At 37.1% G+C, this 19,295-nt stretch overlaps 3 protein-coding genes across 4 annotated transcripts; all 3 read left to right on the top strand.

Moving 5' to 3' along the window:
• Window positions 1–6,331: 6,331 nt before the first annotated feature.
• LOC140865425 (protein TIC 21, chloroplastic) lies at window positions 6,332–9,403 on the top strand. Its single transcript, XM_073270069.1, has 4 exons — window positions 6,332–6,648; window positions 7,136–7,393; window positions 8,517–8,720; window positions 8,951–9,403. The coding sequence occupies exons 1-4, from the start codon at window positions 6,358–6,360 to the stop codon at window positions 9,062–9,064; spliced, it is 867 nt and encodes a 288-aa protein (XP_073126170.1). The 5' UTR covers window positions 6,332–6,357; the 3' UTR covers window positions 9,065–9,403.
• Window positions 9,404–10,433: 1,030 nt separating this feature from the next.
• On the top strand, window positions 10,434–12,968 carry LOC140866294 (uncharacterized). The gene is made up of 2 exons (XM_073271263.1): window positions 10,434–10,835; window positions 12,370–12,968. The coding sequence occupies exons 1-2, from the start codon at window positions 10,566–10,568 to the stop codon at window positions 12,634–12,636; spliced, it is 537 nt and encodes a 178-aa protein (XP_073127364.1). The 5' UTR covers window positions 10,434–10,565; the 3' UTR covers window positions 12,637–12,968.
• Window positions 12,969–13,375: 407 nt separating this feature from the next.
• On the top strand, window positions 13,376–18,952 carry LOC140863998 (uncharacterized). 2 transcript variants are annotated; one of them, XM_073267853.1, is made up of 10 exons: window positions 13,376–13,600; window positions 15,470–15,537; window positions 16,333–16,358; window positions 16,626–16,716; window positions 16,974–17,069; window positions 17,293–17,361; window positions 17,562–17,620; window positions 17,699–17,821; window positions 18,395–18,466; window positions 18,544–18,952. In XM_073267853.1, exons 1-10 carry the CDS (start codon window positions 13,508–13,510, stop codon window positions 18,606–18,608), a joined length of 762 nt encoding a protein of 253 aa, XP_073123954.1. In that variant the 5' UTR covers window positions 13,376–13,507; the 3' UTR covers window positions 18,609–18,952. The 2 variants fall into 2 exon arrangements, with proteins under 2 accessions (XP_073123954.1, XP_073123955.1); XM_073267854.1 differs by having other exon boundaries at window positions 13,471–13,600; window positions 15,442–15,537.
• Window positions 18,953–19,295: the final 343 nt, after the last annotated feature.

The raw sequence follows: 19,295 nt of genomic DNA on the forward strand, positions 1-19,295 counted from the left end.
ATGCTATATGCAAGCCTCGATGTCTGATGAACTCCAAAGGCAATTTGAGGACACCGTGAATGCTGCTGACATTCACGTACAACTCAAGGAACTTTTTGGGACTCAATCGAGAGCTGAAAGGTTCGCTACTGTAAAAGAGCTAATGACGTGTCGCATGCGTGAAGGAACTTTGGTCCGTGATCATGGGGTACGAGTGATTTGGCTCATACAGAAGTTGGTAACGCTTGATTTGGTGTTGGAGCATGAACTCAACGTGGACTTATTACTTATATCTCTTCCTTCTTCGTTTGACGGATTTGTGGTGAATTTCAATATGAACAATATAGAGGTCTCCCTTGAAAAGATGGTCAATATGCTTGTAACATATGAATCCACTTTAAAGAAGGATAAACCGGCTTTCTTGGTGGGCTCCTCATCTTCTGCTAAGAAGGGGCCAAGTACAAATGGTAAGAAACGTTCTGCCCCACCCAAGAAAACCGAACCCGAGAAGAAGTACAAGACAAAAGCTTCAAACATGGAAAAGTCCAAGGATGTTTGCCATTACTGCAAGAAGCCCGGTCATTGGAAACGTAACTGCAAGGAATATCTAGAGCAGTTGCGAACTGCGAAGGGTATGTTCTATATTGAAATAAATGTTTCACTTAATACTACTTCTTGGGTATTGGATACCGGATGTGGATCTCACATTTGCAATGATTTGCAGGTGATGACAAGAAGTCGCAGGCTTAGAATGGGTGAGACCCAGCTGAGGCTCGGAAATGGTTCCAGAGTTGAAGCTAAAGCTGTGGGAGATGTTTATTTAATTTTGCAGAACGGTTTTAAGTTACTTTTGAGAGATGTTTTATTTGTTCCAGATTTGATTAAAAAAATTATTTATGTTTCTATTCTTGATAGAGATGGTTATTCTTGCAATTTTGTGAATGGAATTTGCAATATTTACAAGAATGAATGTTTGATTGGAAATGGACAACTTGAAAATGATCTATATAACTTAAAATTAAAAGACGTTCCAATAAATTATGTTGATAAACCGGCAACAACAAACAAAAGGAAAATCGATAGTCAAAACCCGGCAAACCTTTGGCATGCTAGGCTAGGTCATATTTCCTCAAGGAGGATGAACAAGCTAGTGGGAGAGGGCATGTTTGATATGTCTGATATTAACTCTCTATCTACTTGTGAGTCCTGCCTAAAAGGAAAAATGACTAAATCTTCTTTTAAGGGGAAACCTGAGCGTAGTCAAAATCTGTTGGATTTGATCCATACAGATGTTTGTGGTCCATTTAGAATTGGTACTCAATATGGCCACACCTACTTCATTACCTTTACTGATGATTATTCAAGGTATGGGTATTTATATTTAATGAAATATAAGTCTGAAGCATTTGAAAAGTTCAAAGAATTCAAGGCTGAAGTAGAAAACAAGCTAGGTAAAAGTATTAAAGCACTTCGATCGGATCGAGATGGAGAATACTTGAGTACCGAGTTTTTGGACTATCTGAAAGAGAATGGGATTCTCTCTCAGTGGACTCCTCCTATGACACCACAGCTGAATGGTGTATCGGAGCGTCGTAATCGAACTTTGTTGGACATGGTTCGATCCATAATGAGCTTCACTGAGCTTCCACCTTCGTTTTGGGGCTACGCGCTTGAAACGGCGGTGTTGTTGTTGAACAACGTCCACACCAAAGCAGTGGACAAAACACCATACGAGTTATGGAATGGCAAAACTCCTAAGTATTCGTACTTGAGGATTTGGGGATGTCCTGCTTACGTGAAGCAGACAGTGGGAGATAAGTTGGATAGTCGATCCACCTTATGTTATTTTGTAGGGTATCTGAAGAATTCAATCGGATATTATTTCTATCATCCTGCTGAAACAAAGGTGTTTGTTTCAAGGAATGCCACCTTCTTGGAGAAGGAGTTCTTATTAGATAAGAAAGGCGAGATGATGGAACTCGAAGAAATTCGAGAAGAACCCGAAATACAAAATAACGATCCTACACCTCAGGAACCATTGATAGACACGCCTATACCTAGAAGATCCGAGAGGACTTCTAGACCTCCTATTCGATATGGTCTTCTTCTTGAAGGGGATCAAGATGAACCCGATGTTGGATGTGATCCAAGAAACTTCAAAGAAGCAATTTCTGATGCGGATTCAAATTTATGGCTTGAAACTATGCAGTCGGAAATAGATTCGATGCATACAAACCAAGTTTGGTCTTTAGTAGATCCTCCCGATGGAATTGTTCCAATAGGGTGTAAATGGATCTACAAGAGAAAGCTTGGGCCTGATGGTAAGGTATTGACTTACAAGGCGCGATTGGTGGCGAAAGGTTATACTCAAAGACAAGGAGTTGACTATGATGAAACCTTTTCACCAGTTGCAATGTTCAAGTCCATAAGAATCCTTATTGCCATAGCTGCTTGGTATGAATATGAGATATGGCAAATGGATGTGAAGACTGCATTTCTTAATGGAAACATTAAGGAAGAGATCTATATGACGCAGCCTGAGGGATACACATCCATGGGAAGCGAGCATAAGGTATGCAAGCTTCAGAGATCAATCTATGGTCTAAAACAAGCATCAAGAAGTTGGAACCAAAAATTTGATGAAACAATAAAGGATTTTGGTTTCATCAAGAACCCGGAGGAACCATGCGTGTACAAGAAAGTAGTTAAGGATGCTGTGACATTCTTAGTACTTTATGTTGATGACATCCTACTCATTGGAAATGATGTAGGGATGTTGCAGTCAACAAAGATATGGTTATCAGGTAGATTCTCGATGAAGGATTTGGGTGAGGCATCCTATATTCTAGGGATACAGATCTATAGAGATAGATCTAAGATAATGATAGGACTTACTCAAGCTACTTACATCGAAACCATATTGAAAAGGTTTTCAATGGATGAGTCCAAGAGAGGACATCTACCTATGTGTCATGGAGTTTCTCTATCCAAGTCTATGTGTCCCAAGACTGATGAAGAGATAGAGAAAATGACATATGTACCATATGCGTCAGCCATAGGTAGTATCATGTATGGGATGATATCTACCAGACCGGATGTAGCATTTGCTCTGAGTGTCACGAGCAGATATCAAACTAATCCCGGTCAAATGCATTGGAAAGCCGTGAAGGACATTCTTAAGTACTTACGAAGGACTAAGAATATGTTCATGGTATATGGAGGAAGAGAACTAAAATTGGAAGGCTATACCGACTCTAGCTTCCAAAGTGGCGTGGATGACTCGAAGTCAACCTCTGGATTTGTGTTCATGCTCAATGGCGGTGCTGTCTCTTGGAAGAGTTCCAAGCAGGACACCACAGCGGATTCCACCACTGAGGCAGAATACATTGCAGCATCAGCTGCTGCTAAAGAGGCCGTTTGGATGAGGAATTTCGTCCAAGAGTTGGGCGTCATTCCTGAAGTTGTTGGTCCAGTCCCGGTGTACTGTGACAACACGGGTGCCGTTGCTCAGGCAAAGGAACCAAGGTCTCATCAAAGATCCAAACACGTACTGAGGAAATACCACATCATCCGGTAGATTGTGGAAAGAGGAGACATCACTGTCAAAAGAGTGGCCTGTGCAGACAATATCGCTGATCCACTTACTAAGACCTTGCCAGGACCATTATTTGACAAACATCTCGAAGCAATGGGTCTACGTAGTATGACTAGTTGGCTTTAGGGCAAGTGGGAGATTGAAAGAGTGGGTGCCCGGTGAGCCAACTTGTGGCTAAGGGCTTTGATGACTCTTTGTATAAACAATCTTTTGTTTAATATAATTTACACTTTTATTTATGGCAATGACTTTATCTTTCTTCATATTGTTATATTGTGATATACTATTGTTGTTTTGATAAAGACCTTGAATATACTATAGTGTATGTAAGATGTGGTAGTACATGGGGATGTCTATCATGAAACACATCTTATAATCACTGTATATTCTAAATCGTTCCTAGTCGATTGAGCCATCCGTTAATAAGGATAAGGATCGCTCGAGTTTGAGACTAGCATTTGCGATGCAGAGTACCACGTTTCATTGGTAGGGAACATAGAGATGTTCGACGCATGCAAATGTATATTCATATGATGAATGATCGAACTACCCTATTCGGACTTTCCAAGTGGTTATCACTTATCGAGTGGATGAAGTCCGCGGTTTTGGTTGTACACCATTAGTCCTTACTACTTGAAACATCATTGAGACTCTATATGCTAGTACTGTGCTTTGACTCGTTTACCGACTCTATTGGGGTCATCAGGTGTCGGGATTGGGTACAGTTACAACACATATAGGAGTCGATGCTTTGTTGTCAAGGATTCACCACATACTTGTGAGTGTGGATATCCTATGCGATCTGAGGAGATATTAGTGTGACGAATCTCTGGCCAGAGTACATGATGTGTTTTAAGAAATGGTTTCTTAGTAGCACATGCGATGTCACTATTTGATCTTCAAGATGTATTGCATAGTTATCGAATCTCGAACGACTCTCGATTTACCAATGGTTGTTGATTCGATCGGGATATATGGATGAAGGGACCGTACTGTACGCTAACCAAAATCTATTGGTTCTTGTAGGCACTATCAGTGATACCTAGGGAATCATGGGGCGATGTTGCTAGGCGCTCTTACCATGATTCGATGGGCAAGTCGGAAATTGTTGTTCCGAGTCACAAGGAGTTGTGAGCCAACGGCTAGCTGTATCCCTGTACTATTGAGGGTCACACAGAGTAATGGATTTTTAATCTCCGTTGAGATAGTTAAATTTAAAGAGTTAAATTTAATGAACAAAGAAGTTGGACTTCTTATTTAAGAGTAGAGGAGTAAGATTTCCTAAAATGACATAGGGATGGGCATTTTTGGAAACCACTGAATTCGGATTCAGAAAAATTTATCTTGACTTTAAAAGGTGCAGAAATGGTTTCTGTGAACATTGGTAAAATCGGTTTATCAATCAGAATCACGATGAATTTTATATTAATTTCTGAACATGCGGGCTTTGCTTGTCAGGCTTGAACTTATGACTAATGGGCTCTAAGCTGTTAGCAGTCCACATTATAAATAAGTTATTGCAGTACAGAAATTAGACAAAAAAGGTCACAATTTTCGAAAACCTAGCTGATTTTCTCTCAAAGTGGCCGCCCCCCTTCCCTCTCTACTCGGGAAAAATCCAGCCTGTGAATTTTGAATTACAGTCTGGTTTAACGGATCAAATTCGTTAATTCTCTTCGTAGAAACTTCTGATAGATTTTCTAGTGCAATCTATCAGAGGGATTAAATCTCTGTTCGTGGACCTGATTGAAGAACAGTTCGTCCATCAGTTCCAGGGATATACAACAAGAGCAGAGTAATCTGTTGGTGTCCATAATCTCGATTCGAGATTGGAGGTAAAAATTTATAATTGTTATTTAATTTTTACACACACAATTTAATCGTAAAGTTTTGATACCCATTATGGAATCGTTCCATATAAAATTTTTAAACTTCCGCTGCATCGGGTATCAATTCTGATTGATCTGATCGCCGTTATCCAACAACAAAGGCACTTCCTACGGCAATATTCAGAAATCATATATATAACATTGGGATGCGCAATCTACGGAATATGTGAAGAATCACTCGTGTTAACATGAGGGGGAGTTTATGTGGCTGCATTATTTTTTTCTTGCTATGGTTTTTATCCCATTGGGTTTTTTCTAGTAAGGTTTTTAACGAGGCAGTACAAAAACACGTAATAAAGACAGTTATCATATCACGATCATCATCACAAAGGGGAGTGTTGAAAATATATTATATATATATATATATATTGTTTCTTTCAAGTGTCCACCTATCATGCCCACTACCATGCCCACCAATGATGTGACACTATTCTATTGGATGTGATAAAGATGTGGTCCAATAGAATAGTGTCACATCATTGGTGGCCATGGTAGTGGGCATGATAGGTGGGCACTTGAAAGAAACTCTATATATATATATATATATATATATATATATATATATATTAGAGTTGAATGTTGAATATTGAGTTGTAAAATATTAAAAATTAGTGTGTGATGATGTAGATGATGATGTATTAATTTTTGGACTAATCTCCAAATGAGATCTATAAATAGGTCTCTCCATTTGTGAAGAAATACACAATTGAGTTGAGAGAAAAATATTATAAAATGTAGAGTTTGATATATTTTAAGTTTTGAAATTTTTAATTTTTACCATAAATTTTTATTTTTTCACATCAAAAAACAATTTATTTGTTTTTTTAAAAAAAAACTCCGAAGACGTTAAAATCGCTGAAGACGAATCGAGAACTTGCTTCCCGAAACGCGACTATGCCCACTCTACTGTTGCCTGCAGCTCGCTCCGCTGTCTCACCACCACCTACGCCGTGTGCGGCGGCGCTGCGTAAGCCCTTGCCGTGTAATCTTCTTCCCTCTCGACCACTCCGTTTCAGCAGCACCATAAATCCTCATTCATTTCTTTCTTCTTTGAATTGTCTTAGAGGTTTATCTTCTCCTTACTTTATTCTCAATAACCACAGTAGGAAACCCACAGTTTCGGTTCCCATTTCTGCTGGCTATGGCTCTACCAATGGTGATTCTGAAAATGGAAAACTCGCTCAGGTATGTTGTTTCCCTTTCTCTCTCTGAACGCGTGTGTTTTACCTGGATGGGAATTGCAATGGCCTTCCTTAATTGACGTTTCTCTGGTGACATCTGAGTTGAGACTTTTATCATTTTCAAGTTTCATGTTTTGAATTTAGGGTTTACGATATTGTGGTTTGTCGGAGATGAACTTGTGAGTTGTGATTATTTCATGTTAGGTGTTTTAGGATTAAAGATCAGATTTTGTTCTCAATTAAGTGTTTTTTATTTTTGTTTCGCTGAGCATTTTAACTAGATGTCTTGGAAGCTGATGAAGTTTGTATTTGGGGTCTTCTATTGAAATTATGTAATAATCCATTAAATCAGAGAAGAATGATCTTAAAAAATGCGAGAAGTGAACTTAATCCAGATTTTGGTATCCTGCTTATTAGATTTGCTTAGTATATTAGTATAATGAGGGGTCCCAATTGTTGAAGCAATCATTAAGTTGAAATGTCCATATTAGGTTTCAAAGAGATTAGAGAGCACCTCGAGGAATTTCAAGAGATGGGGAAGTTTTGGTTTCTGGGGACAGCTAGTGTGTACGGTAGTTTCTGCCACGATCCTTTCATTTTCTGTCGTTATCACTGGGAAGATCACGTCGCCTGCTACCTTTTACTCTACTGCTGGTGGTATAGCAGCTGCATTCATATCTGTGTTCTGGTCATTCGGCTATATTAGGTTATCTGAGAAACTTCGGAAAACAGCCAACGATCCTTCTAAGGTAATGTACAATTATGCACAAGTAGCGTTAGATTTAATGTTTGAGCTTCAGTTGGCCAGCGTTACATATTTCCCTCTAGTTCAAACAATATGTGATCCCATTGTTACTTATGATTGTGTATATCTGTTGATTTTTTCCCCCACTTTTATCTACTTGGGCGGAGCCTTAAATGTTCAATTTCAAGAAGTTATACTCTTTCCTTGTCTGAAAGTAGCTAACATATTTTGCCTGAGGACCAATGCTGAAAAATTTAACTTTGGTTTGGAAGTTGGGAGAGAAAAGAAGGGAGGAGACATCTCCTTTCCTGCCAAATCCTAACTCCCAAATAAAGCGGGTGTTTCCTGAAGGAAATATCTTTACTCTCTAGGGAAGCCAGAAAAGATGGTTTTTTTCGAGGGACCTACCAACTTTTCTTGATACATCAAAATTGACAAGATGATTATCGTAGTATTTTGACGTCGTGTTATATTGTATTATTTACCAAAAAAAGATGTTAATAACACAAATAAAATACATACGGGTCAAATTCTTTAGGATGAGATCAATCTTTCAATCCTTGGCTGTGAGTTCAGAAGATTTTAACATTTATGTTAGATTTTTACCAAGTTCGCAATCCTTGTATGGCTGGTTCACATGAACATGTTACTTATGTAATCCAGGACATGTCCACAATTTTATTTCAATCGCTATGCAAACTTGATCAAGCAAGTGGAGCTTTGTCCGTTGCCAACAGTGTGTGCTTGTACTTGTGCTTCCATAACCTCTATATAACCAAGTTCAAATACTTGGCTACCTGCCCTAGTCTTCTATGATCTATAATTTGGTAGCTCCCTCCACGAACTGACCGTGAGTGGACCCACCAGGGGGTGGGGGACAATCGTCTCCTCTTCAAAATCCAAATAAAATTTTAAAGGTTTGTTTGTAATTTCTAAAGATTGTCTCACCCCCTAAAAATCCATTCAGTTACCCTTCCTCATCCCACTAGTTTTCTCCCGTCTTCCGAATTCCAAGATCCACCTACGGAAGAAACCCAGTATATCAGTGCATTTGGTATAAACTATAAACTTAGTATGCTGGTTATTTCATGTCCTGTCAACTTATTGCAAGTTGAATTTTCCTCCAGGCGCCACCTCGTGCGGATGTTGTAAGAAGTCTAAAAAATGGTATAGTTGTAAATCTCTTGGGCATGGGCGCGGCAATACTCGGTATGCAAGCAACTGTCGGTTTATTGGTGGCCAAAGCTCTTACAACCTCAGGTAATCCTTATTACCAAGGTTCCTCTCCTGGGAGCAGTCCTGTTCTTGCCTTGGATGTTTTCTTGGTGCAGGTATCCTTCAGACTATTACTGATCATTTGATTTATGCGTCTTGCATCAAAGAGTTGGGAAATTAGGTTTTTTGGGATATGGGTTTGAAAAATAGATTTTTAGAAAAATTACTGTGAAAGTTCAAATTATCTTCTCATCGGGGGATGAGAGAATTGGCTACTGCTAGATTCGTCCTCAGGACGTTGGCTTGTAAATCTGTTATCTTCTCATTATATTTGATTGTTTTACAGGCATCTGCAAACACTATACTCTCACATTTTCTGGGGCTGATAAGCTCGTTGGAGCTACTGCGATCTGTCACAATACCGCCTTCGGAAAGTGCTCCCAGTCCTAAGCTTGCATGAGGTATTTGGTTGCTTAGAATCACTGGTGAAAATGAGGTTCATAAGCCAGTTCAGTGGTTGGTGTTTGGCCTAAGAAATTGTATCCAACTTCGAGCTTGAATCTTTTTATAGGTGAACCCTTTTGCGTCGGATTCGTGCGTGCTGAACTTGTATCACATAGCCAGCATTTGGAAAAAGGAAACCCTTCTTATAATTTCCATTTTTAAGTTCGTAATTGTTCTATGGCTGCATTGAAGGATTGAACAAGTCCAGTATATGTGAGTGGCCATGCCACTGAATCGAAAAATGGAAAATGTCACCAACGAGGATTATTTAGCCAATACTTTTGTGCTAAAAAACACCTGGTAAATAGTTTTATATTTAAACAAGATCAAAGTGGTTTCAAGCCAAATTTTTTTTTAAAACCACAAAAAATTATGTGAGACAGTGTCACGAGTTAATATGAGATTGATTTTTTTATTTGGGCCGTCTATATAAAAATATTATTTTTTATACTAAAAATATTACATTTTATATAAAAAATATTATTTTTATTTTTATATTATAAATATGTACAAAGTTGATCTATTTTATTTTTTAAAAAAATAATACTGAAGTTTTTTAGAATAATATTTTGCGTTTTCAGCTAAAAAAAATAATAAAATCGATACCACGGAGTGAAGGCCAATATACGTAAAAATGGTATTGTATAAACTGAATATCGACCAAATTCAAACTATTTCACTGTTAGTTGACGAAGAAGTCGTATAAAATTGTTACATTTGAAATTTTCGAACAAAATTGCCAATTATTTTTAAATACTTTTATCCGATCCATCTAAAATCTATTGATTCAAATACATTTATTGGTATCTTCAGCTATTTTCTCCTACTTTAGATTGAACCACAAAGAGATATTTATTTTATATACATTTTCTCACTATATATGTGATTTATACAGATATTATCAATTTTAAGTTCAAATAAAATTTATTTAATTTTTTTTAAATCAAATTTATTTATTAGTATATATTTTTACTATTTTATAAAAAATCTGGCCCATATAAAAACTGATTCGGTCCGCCTGAATGACACCATCATCAAATTACATTTGTACCCCCTTCTTATTGTTCATGGACAAAATTGACCCAAAAATAAATAAATAAATAAACGTGCACACAATCAGTTTTCTTTTCCTCTAACTTTCCATTCATTTCTCTCTCCATGTTTCTGCAGTTTATAATTTTAAAATAGAAAAACCAAAAACTTCAAATTCAAAATCATTTGAATTATCTATATGTTTTTATTTTTTAATGTTGATATTATTTTACACACACATTGTGGCCTGTTTTGCTAATTAATATTAATGATCTGGTATGATCTGGGCCTTTCGGGTCAAGGCCCTGAAGCCCAATCATCAAAGGATTCGGAAATGTTCTTCCCCAGGAAACAGGAATCTATACCAAATCAACTATCCAAGATTCAGAATCTAGGGTTTATGGGTTCGTAGTGATTTCCCCAAAATGTCGTCTTCGTCCGGCCGGCCGACGTCCGTAGCTGCCGGAAGCTATCAGGTGGTTCCAGTGGCGGAGAAGGCGGTTTCTTCGCTTCCTCCACGGCCTCCACCTTCTTCTTCGTCATCATCTGCTTTGGTAGAGTACGCACCGCCTGTAGCTGCGCCAGAAGACGAGGATCTCGAAATCAAGCTCCGCCGCATTATCGAATGTGTTCCAGTTCGTGTCAACAACACCTCGGGAAGTTCTGCCGGTTCAGGATCGGGTGATTTCCATCAGGTAGTGGTTGCCACTAGTTTCTGCGATTGATATGATATCTACTTTGTAACCACCGCTAAGCAATCACTATAACTTTAAAAACAATGTAGTCCCAAGGCCATATCTTTGCATGTTTTGTGCAATTTTCGTGGTTGTGTTTGATGAAAATTGTGCATCTTTTAAGTACTATTCAGAGTAATCGATTAGATTTGCCATGACTAAGTTTCTTCTGCAGTGGCGGTGGTTCTTATTGTGCACTTTTATTCATGAAGTTGAGTCTGAACATAGGAACTGCTGGTGATTGTTATTGAAAATCTTTATCAAATATTTCAGAAGTTAAATGAAGAAGATAGAATGCAATTTTTAAACTGAAAGCTATGTTGCATGGATACGGGTATCGGATCGGATACGATACGGCTACGGCAATACGGGAAAATTTGAAAATATAGGATACGATACGGCTAGGATACGACCATGATTAAAAAAATATAATATTATATATATATGGGTGACTTAAAGATTGATGGGTTCTCATCCATCAAGTGAATAAATTGGCAGAAACTGGAGAGTGGAGGGCTGTGTGCGATGAGCGACGTCCGGCAGCGGCCGGCGAGTGGAAAACTTCAAGCAGTGGGTTGGTGATGATAGACGACGAGAAGCAGAAAGTGGGAAAGAGGAACGAACGAAGAGAGAATAGAAGATTTAGGGCTTTTTTAAACCCAATTGATATTAGTATATTAATCAGAAGTCCTTATAAATTTCTTATTTTTCAATTGCACCCTTAAAACTTAAAATTTTTTGCGATTTGACCCGGGCCGTACCCGGAAAACGTACCCGGGCCGTACCCAATCCGTACCCAACCCGTACCCACCTGGTCAAACCTGAAAAAGTCAACGACACGGTTTTTGCCGTATCCGACATGCGTATCCGCGTGTCGTACCCGATACTCTAATTTTTTTATTTTTCAAAGTACCCATGCTACATAGACTGAAAGGTGTTTAGAGTTCCATGCCTCTGTGTAGTCGAGTCATAATGGCCTTGGAGCTTGTTTGTCTTGGTTATTCGGAGCTTTATCAGATCATTTTAGAATTTAAGAACGATGAAGAATGTAACTTTTGGGGGTGATTTTTGTCTGCTGAAATGATGAAGGTAACTAGAGTATATGCCACTTGATATCATCGTGTTTTATCCACCTTTGTGCTTAAGCTCTGTTGAATCTCTCTTTTTAGAGAAGAGGCTAGAAACGTGTGATTCACCATTTTGGTTAGATTCATTTGTTTTAAACTAACTTGATATAGCTAGCAGTTTCAATTGGGTTCATACAGGGTAGCATCTGAAGTAAGGAAAATAAGCCTGAGGGAATATAGCAAATTAGTGCAAAAAGTTGGAAACTATGGTCCTCTTATTTCTACATGTCTTTTAGACATCTTCAAAACTATGAAAACTTGAAACTATTAACTATATGTTATCGGGTACAGACATATTATTCTCGATTCTTTACTTTAATTATAATTACAAATATTTAAAAATTTTGTTGGGTTATTGATGGTGACAGTATCGGCAAATGAGGCGGAAGGAACAAGACCGGCTAGCAAGGATGGACGTCGACTACCACAAAAGGAAAGAAATCTCAGAATTCAACCAGAGAAGAGAGGAAAGATTAAAAGCTGCAGAGGAACGTACACTGAAGAAACGTTTAAGACGTCAGAAGAAGAAACAGAGAAAGAAAGAGAAAAAGAGCAAACTGAACGAAGGTGGAGAAGATCGTCCGAATGAGCGATCATCAGACGAGGATGGAGATTCAGATAATGATGAAACTTAAGAGGCAAGGAAGACGAGTCCGATGCTTAGGCTCCATCTCCGAACCCAAGTGAGCTAACCAATCAAACATAAAAGAAAGAATAGTTAGTTTGCTATGAATTGTAGGTTGATGGTGTTGCGTCAATGTTGTGTAAGATTGGACATCTGATCATGGGAAACAAGTTACATTGGACCCAGGATCAGATGATTTCATGTTGCAAGTTGAGTGTATAATCTTTGTTGATTTGATTAAATTTTCCCAAATGGAAAAAAAAAAAACAGGGTGCGCGAATTATTAATCTTTGAGATTTATTTGACCCTATGTTGGGTATCGAATATCGATCCAAATTCCAATGGTTGTGATAGGGTCGCATCACAATTTTTTTTTTAACCATCGGATATTGGGAGTTTTCGAAAAAGTACGTATAATTTCATCAACATTTTATTTGCGGTTTGGTTGGTCAACATAGGTAGAAGATTTATAGAGTGCATATTAGATTTATCTAATGTTTTTCGAAAGATTGCGGTTGTGATTTTTATGTCATAAAAATCATCTACCATGAATACTCACCAAATTAAACCATTCTTAAATAATAGTTTGAATTTAATAATAACAAATACGTGTGTATGTATGTATGGATTGTGTATTTGTGCAATCATCACGAAATTTTATATTTAAATTTTCCCAAAACAATAATTTAATTCAGGACTGCACTCTTAAAATAACTTAATTGGGCCTGCCTATTACTCCAGATTTCAGCTGAAGCCCAATCCATATCAGTACTCCATTGAACCAGAAATGGAACAGATCTCTGCATCCATGAATTCGCAACACCAAAACTCGCAGTAAATCGATCGAAAACCAGAAGAAGATAGTTGAGAGGAAGAAGAAGATGCTGCCCACCTCTTCATCGGCGAAGGGGCGCTCGGGTGCTCATGCCCGACCCAATTCGGTCCTTCCCCAGTACCTCCGCAGAATAGTTAAGGTAATTAACATTTCCATTTGTACGAAACATTTTACAGATCTGATCTTGATCTTTGATGGTGAAATTCACCTTGTCATGAGGATTTTGTGTCTTGATTCGGTGATTTTTCTTTTCCGGTTGTCATTATTATGTGGGTGAAGGACCCGAGCTTGATCGAGTCAATAGAGGAACAAATGTGTAATGTTTATGTGTATCGTTTCTATTTTCAGTTTGTTTTGTTTCTCTAGTTGAGGTAATGTGAGTTCTTTGGTGCTTGAAGTTGGAATTTCGGGGAATTGAGCTGGAACGTCTCGTTACCGCTATTTCAGCTTCGTTGTAATGCTGCGGAATCGGAACATTCCCGATAATTCCTTACTGTATTATTTAAATACATATTAATGTACTTTTCTAAATGACAATTGTTCTTCGTATTTCATTGACCGCCTGTTCCAAATTGATTTATTGGAAGTTCTGCAGCTACTAGCATGATCACCCCCTCCATGCTATACTCACTAGTCGTTAGTAGCTAGAAGAACCCGATCTTAGACTTGTGTTTATATTCTTGTAGATCAACAACAATATCGTTCCACAAACCTTGCTTGATATTAGGACGGTTAGTTGCCAGAAGTCTGATTGAACCAGAGTTCTCGAAGGAAAAAATATGCTATCGCTTTCATTAGCTGTTTAAAAACCTGTTCCACAACCTTCTTTCTTGGAACATGGAATACAAGATGCATTCACGCTCTTTTAGGAGAAATAAACAAGCTTGAGTTCTGAAGGAAATAAATCAACCTTGAGCTTTATTGTTTTATGGTGCCTAAAATTGGGGGTATTTTTTTTTTAACCTCGGTCAACCATTTTTTTTTAAAAAATAACCTCTTTTAGTGTATTTCAAATACACCGCAGGAGGTCATTTTTTAAAAAAATGGTTGACCAAGGTTAATTCCTCAATTTTCCCCCTAAAATTGTAAGAGTCCTGTAAGGGAATAATATATTCACAATAACTATGTGGATTATTAACTTTGGCATTTTGCAATAGAGAGAAGCATTGGGCGAGTAGTTCCCTATTCATTGTTTTTTTCTTTGAAGAGCCTAGATGTTGTGTGCAAATAGAACATTGTGACTTTGAGCTAATAACATCAATGCTCTGAGCTGAATTATTCAGCTTGATAAATGCCTTTAGTGCTTTTCTCATGTCAATATGGTTGGAATGCTAATAGTTTGCATTCAGTGCTGAACCTTAGGGCTCAAAATTTCAGAGCCTAGTATTTTGCACTTACTATCCAGAACCCTAAAAAACCAAATTATTTCAGGCTAAATCACGAGTCAAAGGCATCTCTGGTTAACTGATGCACGGGATCTTTATTGTGGTGTTACACCATCTAAATATTAAAATTCAATGAGTTGGAGATACACTTCAAGAATGTATGTGTGTAATTGGTTTTTTAAGTGTGTATCTGATTGCCAAGTCTTTGGTTACATTTTCGCAGACTTTTTTATGGGGTGCTGTCATCAGATTATTTCTTAAGTGAAGGATATTAGTAACCTGCTGTTTAAATTTTGTTTAATATAGGCTAGTATTTAAAAACATGAAGAAATCCTAGGTGGGCTGTTAGTTTGGGTAGGCACGCAAGTTTGAAGTTAGTGGATGAATTGAAGATTGCTTTTGTAACTATTATCTTAGCTGTGGTATCTTGATTTAATTTCGGATATGGTGTGGTTAATATCAAATCAATTTCTTGTGCCCATGTAATTTCTTCATTTCTGTTTTTGTTTTTCACTCAGAAGCGTGCCGATACTTTTGACTGTCTGTAGTTGTGTATTTATGGTCTATAAATGCCTCTGTTTTGATTTTAAATCAGTGACATTTTTTTGGATGGCTCAATGTAGTGGCAACAAATGGATATTGAATATACTTTCTGGCAAATGCTTCATCTATGCACTTCTCCAAAAGTTGTGTGAGTTTCTATCTTCCATAGATGGCTGTTGGTGTTCCATAATCATTTAAATTGTTATATGTTGTTTATAATATTTAGTTTGAGTTGGCTTACTTACCTTTATTAGATACCGTGTATATTGAGAAAATCTAAAAGTGCTCTTAAGGTCACCTGAATTTAGTTCTAATGCATCTCGACTTTGCTTGGACCACCCGTCTCTTTATAATTGTGATTTGGGAATATAGGTGAATAGGCTGAGAGGTGTAAGTACCTTTTCAACCAAGTAAAAGCTATTCTTTAAGCCAAAGGTTGTTGCTTCATTTTTGCCATGATTTAAGTAGTTAAAACTTGCTATTTATTCTGTATTCGCAATATGGTTTACATCAAAGCGAATTTTACCAGTGTTGTGTTACATATATGAACAAAAACTTTTTTTCACTGTAATAAACACCTCAGATCTGAATTTCACATCACCTATTTGAAAAGAATGATGACCTAAAAGGGAAAAAAATGATATCGTCTCTTCATGTTTTGTTTTATAGAACTACCAGGACATCCGAAGTGGTATAGACTATAGAGAGAGTTTATATGCATTCACAAGTCATAGAATTTTTGTTGTGGTGGGTTGTCGTATGTGGAAGTCAGATGATTTTGTTAATGTAAGAAGCAGTCTATTGGTATAATTTGAGAATTCCTAGTAGTATAACAATCTATGTTATCTTAATAAAGCACCAGAAAACTTTAGCAGTCCCTTGCTTAATCTTTCTGATTTATAATCTTTTTCATTTTGCATGTGAAACTGTTCAATGAACGCAGATATCAACACACCAAGTATCACAAGCGTAAGTTTTTTTACTTTGCATCTTATCACACTTATGGAACCGACATTTCTATGAGATCATTATATTTCATTTGTGGACGTCAATTTTTGCCATGGATGCATTTTTCTGCTGAATGGATGGTTTCATATGTAACAGTTTCTTACTATATTTCTTTTTGAGTTATCTTTAAATTTTATGCACCACTTTATTAAGCAAGATAATTTGTAATTCAACTTCTTTTAAGCTTTAGTTGTTATTAATACTTTTTCCCATTTTTGTGTCATGTAGAAACAAAGAATCAGTGGGCACGTGATGATCCTGCATTTGTTGTGATATGTAGTCTCCTTTTGTCAGTTGCTACTATTGGTTATTGTGCTGCGTAAGTGCACTGTTTTCATGATCTTGGTTTTGAACAAACTTGTGCAGTCGACATTATTAGCTAGTAGATTTATTAAATGAAGATTAAATCAATAAATTATATTGCACCTGAGGTCAAATGTTCAACATAATGTTCTTTTAAATGATTGCAATACCGTCAATTCTTCAAATGAACCTCTGGGTGTTGTGTTCTTTTCACCCCTTGCAATTCTTCATGTGTATTCTAATGATGTTATTTGACATCTATCATTTATTCAGGTACGATCATAGTGCAGGACATGCTGTTTTTGTGGTTATTTCAGTATTGCTTTTCCATTTCCTTGTGACAGGCGCAATTTTGGCTACTTGTTTTTGGTAAGGAAAATATGAATATGGGTAGAGTGGTCTTTCGTATTATTGCATTTTTCTATGTTCTCGATTTTATCGTATCACTTTTCGAGGAGCTACATTTCTATGACAATGCTTGTCTTAATTTAAGTTTTTACCAGTCAGATCTTTGTCGGCTAGTTCAGAACTTTTGACAGTTTTCGAAGATGATAAGAGTTTTAGTTGACCAAATTTGTCAAATTTTGTCCAGGCTCTTGACTAACAACTATCTTCGAGAAGAATCTCTGAACAGTCATGTCGTGGAGCAACGGGTGGAATGGCAAGTTCCGATCTTTTGCTAATCTCTTGTATTATTGCATGAGTTAGTCTGCATATCTTTGGTTTCTGTATATCTCATAACATTGTTTTCTTCTCATGTTAGTAAAATTATGCCTCATACCTTAATTTGTACGATGTTTTTGTGCTAAGAAGAACCCTTTAATTTTCCTGCTAACTTAATGTTGACCCGACTTTGTGAAGGTTGTATTCTTTTGACGTACACCTCAACTCTTTCTTCCCTATGTTTGTGCTGCTATACGGTATGTATAAAATAAATGGGCCTTATCTTATGGTTTTTCCTCCTATCATTTACTTACTGATGTCTTTGCATTTTGCAGTCGTTCATTATTTTCTATCACCTCTTCTACTGGCTCATGGTTTTGTCCCGGTGTTACTATCAAATTTGCTCTTCATGGTGGGAACTTCCTACTACCATTACCTAAATTATTTGGGTTATGATGGTGAGATGAGTTACAATTTCTTTTCATTTGGTTAATGAATAATGACAGTCATTTCTTAATCATGCCCTTTTGTCTCTGACCCTCGGATTAGGCTATGGACCTCATCAAGTTATTTGTTCCATCTTGTGTCAAAGTGAAGGCATTAGGCTATAATGACGTTCATGAAATGTCCAAAAGATTAAGGGCTTTGTATAAACTTTTCTCAGCTCATTAACTTCAGAGTTTGTGATGGAAAACACTGAGTCATTTCCACCTAAATCACATGTTATGCTATGAACTCATCTGATTTTGCGATTCTTCTGGTTTGCAAAGAATGCTTTCCCATTTAAAAGCCAGGAGGACCATATATGCAATCAAGTCGAGCGCTGTTGGGAATAATAAATGTCACAAGCTTCTTACAGCTTAGGCAGTTTGATTATTTTTTTAATTATTAGTGCGATTAAGTTTAACGTATTCAGAAATACATGACATCCTTCAAAATAATGATTCTTTTGTTCTCCCACATATCTCACAAAGTTTTCTCCACGGAAGGGATTTTTGAAGTTTAAAGGATAATTTGTCTCCCTAATGCAGTATTACCCTTCTTGGAGAGGACCACTTTGTTCCTATATCCAATTGGCATCGTCCTTGTACTCTTCCCCATCTGTAAGCATCTTCACTCTATATTCTAATATGTGTTCGAATTTTTCAACAAAGAGATGTAGATTTTACTTTTTTTGCAGTAATTTTGAGTGGATTCAATCCATCGAGATATTTCATGAACATGTACTTTAGCCAATTGCACTAGATTCATCTAACATCTCAGACGCCACGCATGACCAAAGAAGATTCCGAGAACACAAGGACGGTTGATTTGTAAGTTCATGTACTGGAGGAGATGGAAAAGAGCTGCCATTTGTTGCAAAGAACGAGTAGGTATAGTTAGCCTTTTTTGTCCTATTGCGAGTGACATTGTAGTTGGGCACAGGGAACAAGGAACTGTTGTTAATCATAGAAATTTTGCTTGCAATTCTTCAATGCACGCGATCTCATGTATATGCCAAACGGGCGGGCTTTTAGATTAGAGTCTCGAATACTGAGTTTCTTTTACGGCTTGAAGTTATATAAAAGCATACGAGATTCCCCCTAGTAAACCAAAAGATCAGTTGTGCGTTGTTTTGATTTGGTTTGGTCCCGTTTGGTTTCGTTTGGTTTGTGTTTCGATATCAAATATATACTCTAAAGTCTAAAGTATCAAAATGTCACCAAATCATTTACACTGTCTATGAACTAATGTCAAAATTTTGAAGATGGATGGATCATTTGATTGGTCGATCAACTAGTAGATGGTTCTAGTGAATGGGCTAACATGTTATTCTGGGGTTTTTTTTTTTTTTAATAGGAGAAGTTTATGTGGGTTATTTATAAAAAAATATTGTTTTTTGTGAGACGAGTTTTTTATTTGAATTATTCAAAAAAAATATTATTTTTTATG

The sequence above is a fragment of the Henckelia pumila genome, chromosome 4 (assembly GCF_033568475.1).
Source record: "Henckelia pumila isolate YLH828 chromosome 4, ASM3356847v2, whole genome shotgun sequence".
Classification (NCBI taxonomy): Eukaryota; Viridiplantae; Streptophyta; class Magnoliopsida; order Lamiales; family Gesneriaceae; genus Henckelia; species Henckelia pumila.

Bases quoted from the DNA above. Each gene is read 5' to 3' on its own strand.
- LOC140863998 (XM_073267853.1), top strand. From the start codon at position 13,508: ATGCTGCCCACCTCTTCATCGGCGAAGGGGCGCTCGGGTGCTCATGCC. The intron at 15,538-16,332 runs GTGAGTTTCTAT...CAATGAACGCAG, and splicing joins TGCACTTCTCCAAAAGTTGT to ATATCAACACACCAAGTATC. The intron at 16,717-16,973 runs GTAAGTGCACTG...TCATTTATTCAG, and splicing joins ACTATTGGTTATTGTGCTGC to GTACGATCATAGTGCAGGAC.
- LOC140866294 (XM_073271263.1), top strand. From the start codon at position 10,566: ATGTCGTCTTCGTCCGGCCGGCCGACGTCCGTAGCTGCCGGAAGCTAT. The intron at 10,836-12,369 runs GTAGTGGTTGCC...TGATGGTGACAG, and splicing joins GATCGGGTGATTTCCATCAG to TATCGGCAAATGAGGCGGAA.
- LOC140865425 (XM_073270069.1), top strand. From the start codon at position 6,358: ATGCCCACTCTACTGTTGCCTGCAGCTCGCTCCGCTGTCTCACCACCA. The intron at 6,649-7,135 runs GTATGTTGTTTC...TGTCCATATTAG, and splicing joins AAAATGGAAAACTCGCTCAG to GTTTCAAAGAGATTAGAGAG. The intron at 7,394-8,516 runs GTAATGTACAAT...ATTTTCCTCCAG, and splicing joins CAGCCAACGATCCTTCTAAG to GCGCCACCTCGTGCGGATGT.